Here is a 12,692-nt window from a genome sequence, read left to right on the forward strand (position 1 = left end):
CATAATTGCCAGATTCACCAAAGTTGAAATGAAGGAAAAAATCTTAAGGGCAGCCAGAGAGAAAGTTCGGGTTACCCACAAAGGGAAGCCCATCAGACTAACAGCAGATCTCTTGGCAGAAACTGCTTTAAAGTTCTTATGGAACCAAAAAAGAGCCCACATTGCCAAGACAATCCTAAGCCAAAAGAACAAAGCTGGAGGCATCACGCTACCTGACTTCAAACTATAATACAAGGCTACAGCAACCAAACAGCATGGTACTGTTACCAAAACAGAGAGATAGACCAATGGAACAGAACAGAGTCCTCAGAAATAATACCACACATCTACAGCCATCTGATCTTTGACAAACCTGAGAAAAACAAGAAATGGGGAAAGGATTCCCTATTTAATAAATGGTGCTGGGAAAATTGGCTAGCCATAAGTAGAAAGCTGAAACTGGATCCTTTCCTTACTCCTTATACGAAAATTAATTCAAGATGGATTAGAGACTTAAATGTTAGACCTAATACCATAAAAACCCTAGAAGAAAACCTAGGTAATACCATTCAGGACATAGGCATGGGAAGGACTTCATGTCTAAAACACCAAAAGCAACAGCAACAAAAGCCAAAATTGACAAATGGGATCTAATTAAACTAAAGAGCTTCTGCACAGCAAAAGAAACTACCATCAGAGTGAACAGGCAACCTACAGAATGGGAGAAAGTTTTTGCAATCTACTCATCTGACATCTACTCTCTGTTTCCAAGGCTGACTTTTTAACATTCCACATATAAGTGAGATCATGTGGTATTTGTCTTTCTGTGCTTGGTTTATTTCATTTAACATCACATCCTCCAGGTTCATCTATGTTGTTGCAAATAACAGAATTTCCTGCTTTTTTTCTAAGGCTAAATAGTGTTCCATTGTGTATATATTCCACATTTTCTTTACCCATTTGTCCATTGATGGGCACTTAAGTTGATTCTCTATCTTGGCTACGGTGAATAATGCTGCAATGACTGTGAGAGTGCAGATGTCTCTTTGACATACTGATTTCGTATCCTTTGGATATATCATATGGTAGTTCTAATTTTAATTTTTTGAGGAACCTCTATAATATTTAACAAATGACAATACCAATTTCCATTCCCACCAACAGTGTGCACTTATTCCCTTTTCTCCACAGCCTCACAACACTTATCTTTTGTCTTTTTGCTAATAGGTGTGAGGCAATATCTCACTGTGGTTTTAATTTGCATTTCCCTGATGATTCGTGATGTTGAGCATTTTTTTCATATACCTGTTGGCCATTTGTCTGTCTTCTTTTAAGAAATGTCTATTCAAGTCCTTTGCCTATTTTTAAATTCAGTTGTTTTCTTGCTATTGAACTATTTTGAGGTTTTGAATCTCATAAATACATAACTATTTGCCTCTTAAAAAACATCTATTTCATAGTCCAGGACGCTCAGTGTGTTTCAAATTTTTCTCTTCTGTAACTTATAGCTATAGATGATAGTACTAATTCTCTCTGATAGGAATTCTGTCTGTCTCTCTCTCTCTGTCTCTCTCTCTCTCCTTCCCTTTCTGTGTGTGTGTGTCCTCTTTCTCTCTCATATCTCTCATTCTTTCCCTTTCTTCTCTAAGCTATTTAGAGTTAGTCCAATTTTTTCAGGCATTTAAAATAGCAAAATAGCTCAGATTAATCAATGCCATGGAACAGCTGAAGTTATTATCCAGTCCACTGATGTATCGTGGTTCTTCTTGATTAGTAAGTTCTTTTGAACGTACACACAGAGGAGCATTATCATGGGTAGCTTGGCATATCATTTTCTCTGTCTTTCCCTTAGATTTCTGGTTGTTTTACTCTTTGTTTAAATCTCCATATTGAAGGTGACTGTGAGAAGGGGGAGGAGCAGCAAGTCTAATCTGGTTTTGTTATAGCTTTTCTAATGGAATAGTAGATTCACTTTAGTGCTCAGCTGGAGAAGGAAGGGATAGGGATCATGGAAGGTGATCATGTCTTATGATATAGAGGGAGGCACAATACGGAATTAAAACCTCCACTATAAAATTAGGATGAGGTTATTTTTGGTATTTTCATTATTTATTATGTCTTCTGTGGAGTCCTAATTAGGGAAAAGGAGTCAGGCTGGCAGGACCAAGGGAAAACAAAAAAAGAAAGCAGATAAGCTGTAAGTCTGCCTTTCTTCATGGTCCAGGACATATAGCCCTCCTGCACAAATAACTCACAATCTTCCTGTACCCAACTATCACCAGACACCCTGAAGTTAGCTCACTGCAACCTTGGCATTATCAGCACTGCACAAAGCTCTCTTCAGCATACAGCATAAACTCTATTCTATAATATAAACTCTCCAGCAAGCCTGTTTTTTTGCAGTCAGCTTCTCTCGTGCTGATACTGCCAGTTGCCTCTCAGCCAAAATATTTTCCTACTTTCTCTAGTAAATCTGCCTTTCTGCACCTACAATTTGCTTGGTAAGTTCTTTTACCCCTGCACCATCAGCTCAGATAGTTGTTTCTTCCCAGTAACATCTCCCTTTAATGCAGTAAGTAACCTCCCTTTAACCAATAAGAAGGACCTTCCAGGACAGTTTGTGCCCTACACTTACCTTTTGTAGATCACAGGGATCTGTCTCATCACAGGGGTCTGGCATGTCAAGTCTGGATATATTCATAATACTTGGCCTTGGCTAGGTGTCTTCAGGGGCTGCAGGTACTTCAGATATCCTCACTTTCCGAGGGATGTGGAGAAATTGAAGTGGATATGGTAGCAAAGAGGTGAAAGAAGCAAAGTGAAGGCAGAAAACACGGGGAGGGAAGCAATGAGAGAATTTAGAACACTTCTACAATTTAACTTAACAAATCTGTTGCAAGGCGTGGCACCATGAAAGGCAAACTACTCACTGTCCATCTTGCTGAAGAAAAGGGAAATGGGAATGAATTTAAAATGGAAAAGAAAGGAAATGGACAGGCCTGTAGAAGCACTTCTGAAGTGAGTTTGTGAGACATCGGAATGAGTTGCTACATTGCAACAGAGTTGTAAGCAGAGGCCTCCAGGAACTCACACTAAGGTTTAGTTGCCCTTCATTAAAAGTCATTTACATCTATCCTCCAAATGTCTCCCCAAACGTGGGTCCACATGCTTTTGTCTCTACAACTTCATTAGGAAATACATGGCAAAAGTTTATTGTTTGTTGTTTCCTGATTTTATTCCTAGCAGATAGGTCTTAGTGAAAATCACAGAGTTCCGAATTCTCAAATTTTAAAATCTTTAAAAATGCCATAATTACAGGGCTTTCTGGGTTATATGTAAAATCAGATGGAGAAACAGCTAGTTTTTTTCTGGCCATTTAAGGATAGAGTAAGGCCTGACCTTGTGTTTCTAATGGGGGCTGGTGCTTGGTCAGAGAGGTCTGGCAGACAAGGGCTCTGATTTTTTTTTTTAAACATAGTCTTGTTCTGTTGCCCAGGCTGGAGTGCAGTGGTGCGATCTCAGCTCACTGCAACCTCTGCCTTCTGGGTTCAAGCAATTCTCTGCTTCAGCCTTCCCAGAAGCTTGGATTACAGATGCCCGCCACCATGCCCGGCTAATCTTTTTGTATTTTTAGTAGAGACGGGTTTCACCATCTTGGCCAGGCTGGTCTTGAACTCCTGACCTCGTGATCCGCCCACCTTGGACTCCCAAAGTGCTGGGATTACAGGCGTGAGTCACCATGCCTGGCCAAAGGGCTCTAATCTTACAGGGACTTTTGCTATGGGCTGTTCTTTTTTGATTTCTCTCTTTTTGCTCCTGGTGAAGGGTCTCAGTGTAGTTTCCTCTCTTTCTAGCATTCCTGATGCAAAACACCTACCCAACCAGATGCAATTACTTGGTTCTCTCCTTGCACAAATAGGCAGCTGAGTCTTACAAATGACACTGCAACTTGTGCATTCTCCCCTTCTCTCTCCGGTTCTGGGTAACCCTAGTCTCACTAATAAGGACCTCTGGAAGATCCTGGTTGTGTTTGTATTTTAGCAGGGCTACTTCCAGGGCTCATTCCTCGTTGATTTCTAAAGCTAGTCATCTTATCTGTATTTTAGAATGACTACAGGTCTTTTCTTTGCTTTTATTAGTCTGATTTCTAAATTCTATTAGTTTTCCCATTTAATAAAAACATATGCATTCTCTTAGTTAACAAAGAGAAATTGACTTACCACTTTAGGGCAAACTATGTGCTCTCTGGGCTAGAATCAGGAGGGTGGATGGTTTTGCCTTCTTCCTGTAGACTGCCTGTTGATTTAATCTTATTCGACCAGGGAATTTTCACAGTGGGAAGAGGGAAGAAAAGTCCTGTAAATCCTAAGTGCTGGCTCTAGTTCTCTGCCTTGAGTAGGAAAGAAAATGTCCATTCAATTTTCAAATAAGTCCTAATTTAAATCTTCTATATATTCAATTTCAAAATGATTAAGCATTGGCCATTATAGGATTTACTACCTCCAATCAGTCCACTCATTATCAAATTCAGGGACAGGAATCTCTGTTGTTTATCTTCCTTAATAAAGATGAAAGGGAAACTGCTTTTCCTCACTGAGTGTATGTTGTATACCACAATAATCACACATCCACGAACAATTCAATTACCAAATGAACATTTTTTGTGACTACTTTCTGCCTCTTAAGGCATTCCTCAAAGTTTAGGTACAATTTCAAGTTTATACCTAAATGGAAGACTTTCTGGACTTAATTCTTTTTCTCACTTAGATTGGTCATATTTTGGTTGTTATTAAAAAACGTCTTTTTCCATGAACAAGATTCTTTCAATCTGTCAGTTATTAGTAGAAATTTTCTCTCATACCTATTTTTAAAAATTATTTGTGCATATTTTTCCTATTTTATTGTCTCATTACTGTTGGGATCCACCAGTACTTTATTGAAGCCCTATTAGAGAATACTGGTGGTAGACGGCTGCTCAACTCTCTCTCAATCACTCTCCATTGGAGACACTTTTGAGGAAACAAACAATTCAGCAAGATAAAAGAACACTTTTTCAGACCAGATAAATCTGTGGGAACTTTGTGACTTCAAATCAGAAATTTTTAACCCTTCATGGGCTCCAGCCGCCTTAGGGAAGTTGATAAATTGTAGACTCACCAGGAAAAATGCTCTATTGCTCACAACTTTTCCTACAACATTTCAGAGATGCACGGACACTCTGAAACATGTCTATTGATTCCCTGGGGAGTCCATGAACACCACATTAAATGTATCTACTATAAAGTTTATTCACCCAGAAAAAAACAATGTTTTTCTGCATCGTAAAATGATGCATTTAATTTAATCCAAAAAGTAAGAGATTTAAGTATGCATTGGATAAACCAGGTTTTAAGTGGTGTAAGGTTTGAAATTATGAGAGGCACGTTTTATTTAAAGCAGACCTACAGAAGATAGTCAAGCCTCACACAGGCTGAAGTTTTCTAAGAGAAGACTTACATGATTTAAACAAGGTCGATGAGTTCATTTACAATGTAAGTGCACTAACCCCATTCCTAAAACAGATTCCATAGAATAAACCATAAAATATGTATTATATTTTATTTCCTGTGTTTATAGCATGCTAAGAGAACAACAGAAACACTTTGCTGTTGAATGTATTCAATACTGTCCTGCCCCTCTTAGGTAAATACGACAAGAATCAGAGCCTTACATTACAATAAGACATTTTCCCACCAGTCTAGTCTACAATGGGATACTTTGTTCATTGTACTCCTGTGGTCATGGAATGTAGACTTGTGTCCCTTAATTCACCCACATTGTACTTTGAGAATGCAAAATATGTGTATCACCAGCATCCTTTCCTTCCAGGACCTGCTAGACATTATTATGACTGAGTTTATTTTAATTATAACCAAAACTCTATTGTTTTCTTTGTTTGCAATTTTATTTCCACACATATAATAATATCACTTAAAATAATTGTTTGGGACCTTGAGGGGGATACAGTAAACAATATTACTCTTCCCATGTGGTTCTGAATCAACTGAGAAATAAGACAATGAGTCTGCAGATGGAGGTCAAAATATCACCTTTATTAATAAGCAGACATGGACTTCCTAATACAGAAGCACAGAGTCAGACAGACAGACAGACATACTCATTCCCCTGTCATTGGCAGCACTGGCCAACAACAGAGGCTTTCCAACAAGGGGCAGAGCCTGCCCTGGAGAAGTCCACTCACTCCCAAGAGGAAGGGGAGAAGAAAGGGATAGAACACATGTACTCAGTTTCTCCTTCTAAAATCATCAATCAGGTAAGCCACTCCACCTCCTGTGGAGAAGAGAAAGGTCAGGAGTATTATGTTATTACAATTTCCTTCAAAAAGAAGGAGACATCAAGAGTATGGAAGAAGTTATTTCTCACTCTACCACACCCCTAACAGTATCCAGCATTTTATTCTCTTAGCCGATGAAGTCTATGCCTAACCAGGAATGCCATAATTAAAACAGTTCTAATTCCATTCTCATGTCGCTGCTCCCCCAGTACCAATCACCGCTGTTTCGAGAGGCTCTTGGAACTGTTGGGCCATTTTGATTTTGCCTGCAGATGGTTCTAATATGGGTCAGAATCATAGGTTAATTAAATCAAACATGACACCACTCTAGATCCACAGCTGCAAATTAATTCCCTCTTTTTTTCTCCTTGCCACACTGTGTTCAGCTACATAGTCCAACATATTTTATCAGAGGTTCTTCACTGAGATTAAATCACATCATTTAGATACAGTAACAAAATGGAGACTCAAATGTTGTTATGTATATGAGCTACTTTGTAAACTACTGTTAATTTAAGAAAGATTACAGACCCTCCACTCTTTAAATAGGAAACCCAAGGAGTCATGGTTGACTTTTTATTTTATCTCTACGCACCTGTGATTAAAAAAAAAAAAAAAAAATCCTCTTCCAGTTTAACAAAGAAATTTCATAAGTATATACTGTATATCTTTCAGAAAACAGAGATATCTTTTTAAATATTACTATGGCCATGAATTAAGACAACCAATAAAAATTACATTTTAGAGTTCAAGATTTGTTGTAGAAGACCTAGCAACAATGTCTGAAGTCCATTCTTCAACGATTCTTTGTTAGAAATGGTGCGGTGGCTCACACCTGTAATTCCAGCACTTCGGGAAGCCAAGGCGGGCAGATCACAAGGTCAAGAGATCAAGACCATCCTGGCCAACATGGTGAAACCCCGTCTCTACTAAAAATACAAAAATTAGCTGGGCGTGGTTGCACACACCTGTAGTCCCAGCTACTCGGGAGGCTGAGGCAGGAGAATCACTTGAACCCAGGAGGTGGAGGTTGCAGTGAGCCGAGATCATGCCACTGCACTCCAGTCTCGTGACAAAAAATAATAATATGTGCAAGGACAAATTTTATGTTACAGAATGACATGTGTTTATCTGCTGTTACAGGAATAAAGACATGAGTGTTTTTATTTTCTTGCTGGTGTTTCTTCAACTAACGGGGGGAATGTCATTTTCAGGTCAAGGTGCTAGAATTCAATTCATTAGCACCGAGACAGAATTTTTAAAATCTGAGAAGGTCCAAATATACCATCTGAAAAAGATGGGGCAGAATGAGATTTTTAGCAAACGGTATATGGGGTGTCATGGAGTCAGAGATCACCTTTAACCCTCCTTTTAGATCTTAGTGAGCTCTTTAGCTGGATTTAGAAACCAAATTGACACTAAGCAGATTAATAAAAGTATACAAATTATATTAGTTTTATATATACATGAGGATCTTGACAAGAGAGTGGTCAAAGCAAGGCGTTTTGTATTGTTTTAGACAAAGAACAATGATTTTGAGAAGAAATGACAGGACAAAGAAAATCTGGCTAGAGGCAGTAAAATGTTTTAGGAGAGTCACTAGGAGATATATGGGAGGGCGTGTGAAGCAGGTGGAAGGTGGGGTTACTTTGTTCAGTATGTTTATTTAGGTTTATTGTAGTCTTTAAGTCTCTGGTGATAAGGGCTATTTTTTCACCCTGGTATGAAGAAAGTACCCCTGCCAGTGGAATCTTTATGGCTCGATGTAAGAGACAGGTCAGCTCTGAGACTACAACTTTTTCCTTTTTTTTTTTTTGAGATGGAGTCTTGCTCTGTCATCCAGGCTGGAGTGCAGTGGCGCAATCTCAGCTCACCACAACCTCCGCCTCCTGGGTTCAAGCGATTCTTCTGCCTCAGCCTCCTGAGTAGCTGGGATTACAGGCATGCACCACCACACCCAGCTAATTTTTAGTACAGACGGGGTTTCTCCATGTTGGTGAGGCTGGTCTCGAACTCCCGACCTCAGGTGATCTGCCTGCCTCGGCTTCCCAGAGTGCTGTGATTACAGGAGTGAGCCACCACACCTGGCCTTCAATGTGTTTAACTCAAAATAATCAATATTTGGGAGGCCAAGGCAGGCGGATCATGAGGTCAGGAGTTCGAGAAAGCCTGGCCAACAGGGTGAAACCCCGTCTCTACTAAAGATACAAAAAATTAGCTGGGCATGGTGGCACGTGCCTTTAATCCCAGCTACTTGGGAGGCTGAGGCAGAAGAATTGCTTGAACCCAGGAGGCAGAGGTTGCAGTGAGCCGAGATCATGCCAATGCACTCCAGCCTGGGTGACAGGGCGAGACTGCATCTCAAAATAATAATAATATACCAGTCTGGCATATTTGGGGATGGCACATATTTCACTCCTTCAAGGGGCATGTAAGTTTTCACGCCTATACTATAAAGTGTATACACATGCAACTTATCAATGTCATTTAAGTAGACATTCATCTCTAAAAGTATAAAAGAACAAAGTCATCAGACACACCTTCTCTTCCAGAGTGGCCGGCCAGGTCAGATGATCCTACCTGGACCAGCTTCTCTTCAAACACTATGAGATGTTTTCTGTTACTCATTACTTGATTCAGTGACAAACATCATTATCAGCCAAGAAACAGAATGAGGTAGGATGTGATTTCCATGATATTGTCCCATTTATTTAGACTAATCCTTCACCGATTAACCTCTAATGGTAGCTAACAAGGCGCTAAATGCTGGGTATCACAGAATTCTTTCTGGCACAATAAACCACAGGCAAGCATTTATCCTCCAGTAGGGCCTAGTAATTCCTCAGGTCAAATCTCAGTTTCTTCTTAGACAAATCCCAGGCTTCTCTGGAGTGTAGCTCACTGACTTGTTTTGCCCAGACTGTGACCTAAGCCCCAACATGTCCACTGAGCACAGGCTTCCAAGAAACATCTTAAACAGTGCTTTCTGCCCTTCTCTTCCTTTTCTGGGCCCCCAAGAGAAGTCCTAGGCACAAGAAAAGTATCCCAAAGTAAAGATGATGGGAGTAGCCTACTGCCCAGTCACTACCTGGACCTAGCATCAAATCACAACTGGAGGGAATCTAGAGCTGCAAGGAGTGGCAGTGAGAGGGTAGGTAGCTCTAAATCCAGATCGAGAATATGTGAGATTGAGAGACATGGAGAAGACAGGGGAGTTTGACCACAGTAAGATAAACGACAGGCAACCATCACCACAAATGGGAAAAGGAGAGGGAGAAGAATGAGGATTGGAAGTAGATTGAAAAAGGAAAAAAGACTAACAGAGTGTAGAGTGAGAGTATATAGAAAAGGGAGTAGGAGAGGAGAAAATGAAGAGAAATGGCTCGCAGAACTGAAAGTTAAGCAGGAATATAGTTATCATCTATAGGCATCTGAAGGTGAGGAGGCTGGGTGCAGTGGCTCACACTTGTAATCCCAGCACTTTCGGAGGCCAAGGCAGGAGAATCACTTAAAGCCACAAGTTCAAGACCAGCATAGGCAACATAGTGAGCACCTGTCTCTATAATTAAGTTTAAAAAAAAAAAAAAAAGTATAAGCATCTGAAGGGAAGGGATCTGACACATCCTAACCCCAAAACAAGATGAAAAGCATAAGACAGACTTAATATGAACATAACAACTTCCTAAAAGTTACAATAGAGAGATAAGAGCATAAGAATTGTGACTGCTCATTCTCTGAAAATGGAAAAAGAACAAGAGTTATTGCCAGAGACAAAGGGACAGCTGAAAGTTATCTGAAGGTCCATTCCAGAAAGGTTAAATATATGCCCTGCTCATAGCTTCCCTTTTCACACAGGGATAGTTGGATCCTTTCCACCTAATTGTGTGTAACCGTAAATTCCAACCCCAGGAGGAAAACTGTCTCCTGTTAGGAAGGCATGCATGAGCGCCCACCCAGTCCCCAGCTCCAGCACGCACAGCATGGGTGGCTGCGGTAGCAGCAGCAACTGCTGGGCGAGTGAGTCTGGAAATAGGTGGGTGACTGGGAAGAGCTTGACATGTCTCCAGAAAAGGTGCAAATCACTGTTAGCTGAGGGACAATCCTGAGGATTAGAATGTTTTTATTTTCCCTGAAACTTCAATCCATTCATCATTTTTTTAAAAATTATTTATTTATTATTATTATACTTTAAGTTGTAGGGTACATGTGCACAACGTGCAGGTTTGTTACATATGTATACCTGTGCCATGTTGGTGTGCTGCACCCATCAACTCGTCATTCACATCAGGTATAACTCCCAGTGCAATCCCTCCCTCCTCCCCCCTCCCCATGATAGGTCCCGGTGTGATGTTCGGCAGCCGGGCGCGGTGGCTCACGCCTATAATCCCAGCACTTTGGGAGGCCGAGGCGGGCAGATCACAAGGTCAGGAGATCGAGACCACGGTGAAACCCCGTCTCTACTAAAAATACAAAAAATTAGCCAGGCGCGGTGGCGGGCGCCTCTAGTCCCAGCTACTCAGGAGGCTGAGGCAGGAGAATGGCGTGAACCCGGGAGGCGGAGCTTGCAGTGAGCCGAGATCATGCCACTGCACTCCAGCCTGGGTGATAGAGCGAGACTCCGTCTCAAAAAAAAAAAAAAAAAAAAATTAGGCACACAGAGATTCAGCATTTTTTTCTTCTAGAAACATACACCTTCAAATAGGTCAAGTATTTCCTAAATACAATCTTCTATAAGCTGATAGCCACCATCCCTTTCCCTCACACACTCCATTCTTCAATTCCTAAAACTTTTCCTCATTTGGCATGGGCCCCAGACCCAATTATTTTATTTTTTCACCTCTGAACACATCCTGGTTAGTGGCTAATCCTTCAATATTGAGGGTTCTGGAGCAGATGCAATACTTCACTTGATGCCTGATCAAACCAGAGTAAAGCACATTACAACCAGCACTTCCTTCATGTTTTGATATTATGATTCTATGTATGCAGCCTGTGGTGACCCTGGCATTTTTACCACCCCATAACACTGCCAAATTACTAGAGTTTACTAAGTTCCAAAAGGATGACCACCATTCATCTATCCTGTTTTATAACTGGGCTTCTGGGACCAAGTTGGTACCTTCTGTTACCCCACAGCTATATCCTTGTGCTTTTCCCATCTTCCCTCCTCAAGCAGGCCCCAGATGCTAAGGAATGGCAGCACAGTGACAGAATTTATCCTCGTGGGCTTTCAGCAGAGCTCCACTTCCACATGAGCATTGCTCTTTGCCCTCTTCCTGGCCCTCTACAGTCTCACCATGGCCATGAATGGCCTCAACATCTTTATCACCTGAACAGACCCCAAGCTCAACAGCCCCATGTACTTCTTCCTCAGCCACCTGTCTCTCCTGGATGTCTGCTTCATCACTACTACCATCCCACAGATGTTGATTTACCTCGTGGTCAGGAACCACGCTGTCTCCTTTGTATCTTGCATGACCCAGATGTACTTTGTCTTCTGTGCTGGTGTGGACGAGTGCATCCTCTCGGCTTTTATGGCCTATGACCGTTACGTTGCTATCTGCTACCCACTTAGCTATGTCCAGAGCATAAGCTAGAAGGTCTGTCTCAGGCTTGTGGGAACTGCCTGGTTCTTTGGACTGATCAATGGCATCTTTCTTGAGTATGTTTCATTCCGAGAGCCCTTCTGCAGAGACAACCACATAGAAAACTTCTTCTGTGAGGCCCCCATGGTGATCGGCCTCTCTTGTGGGGACCCTCAGTTTAGTCTGAGGGCAATCTTTGCCGATGCCATCGTGGTGCTGCTCAGCCCCATGGTGCTCATTGTCACTTCCTATGTGTGCATCCTTGCCACCATCCTCAGCAGAGCCTCCTCCTCAGGTCGGGGGAAGACTTTATCTACTTGTGCCTCTCACCTGACTGTGGTCATCTTTCTCTGCACCTCATTCTCTTACACGAACCCCCACAGCACACACGGGCCTGATGGAGACAAACGTTTCTCCCTCCTGTACACCATCATTACCCCCATGTGCAACCCCATCATTACAAGGAAATGAAGGAGGCCATGGTGAGGGCACTTGGGAGAACCAGGCTGGCCCCGGCACAGTCTGTCTAGCAGGAAGGCCCTGAAAGGAAAGCTCCTTCACCTGGGGTATGGGAAAGTTACCCCTTCCCCAGCGCTGGCAGAGGAGTAACTCTCCTATGCTGAAAAGCTCCAGGAAAGAGCATGGCTTCCTTGGTTCATGGCTTCCTTGGCACTAGAATCAGACCTGAAAGTTCCTCCTGATGTCCAGTGTCCTGATGTTATCTCTCTGACTTCACTTCCACATTGTTTTTTCTTGGACCTTCCTCAGGTCCAAGAGGAAAATTTCAGATTTTC

General features: G+C 41.7%; 1 protein-coding gene across 1 annotated transcript; it reads left to right on the forward strand.

Moving 5' to 3' along the window:
• Window positions 1–11,496: 11,496 nt before the first annotated feature.
• Window positions 11,497–12,428, forward strand: LOC105492923 (olfactory receptor family 10 subfamily AD member 1). Its single transcript, XM_011760296.3, is given in 2 exon segments — window positions 11,497–12,355; window positions 12,358–12,428. Coding segments are annotated over 2 exon segments (930 nt in total).
• Window positions 12,429–12,692: the final 264 nt, after the last annotated feature.

Source organism: Macaca nemestrina, chromosome 10 (genome assembly GCF_043159975.1).
Source record: "Macaca nemestrina isolate mMacNem1 chromosome 10, mMacNem.hap1, whole genome shotgun sequence".
Taxonomy (NCBI): Eukaryota; Metazoa; Chordata; class Mammalia; order Primates; family Cercopithecidae; genus Macaca; species Macaca nemestrina.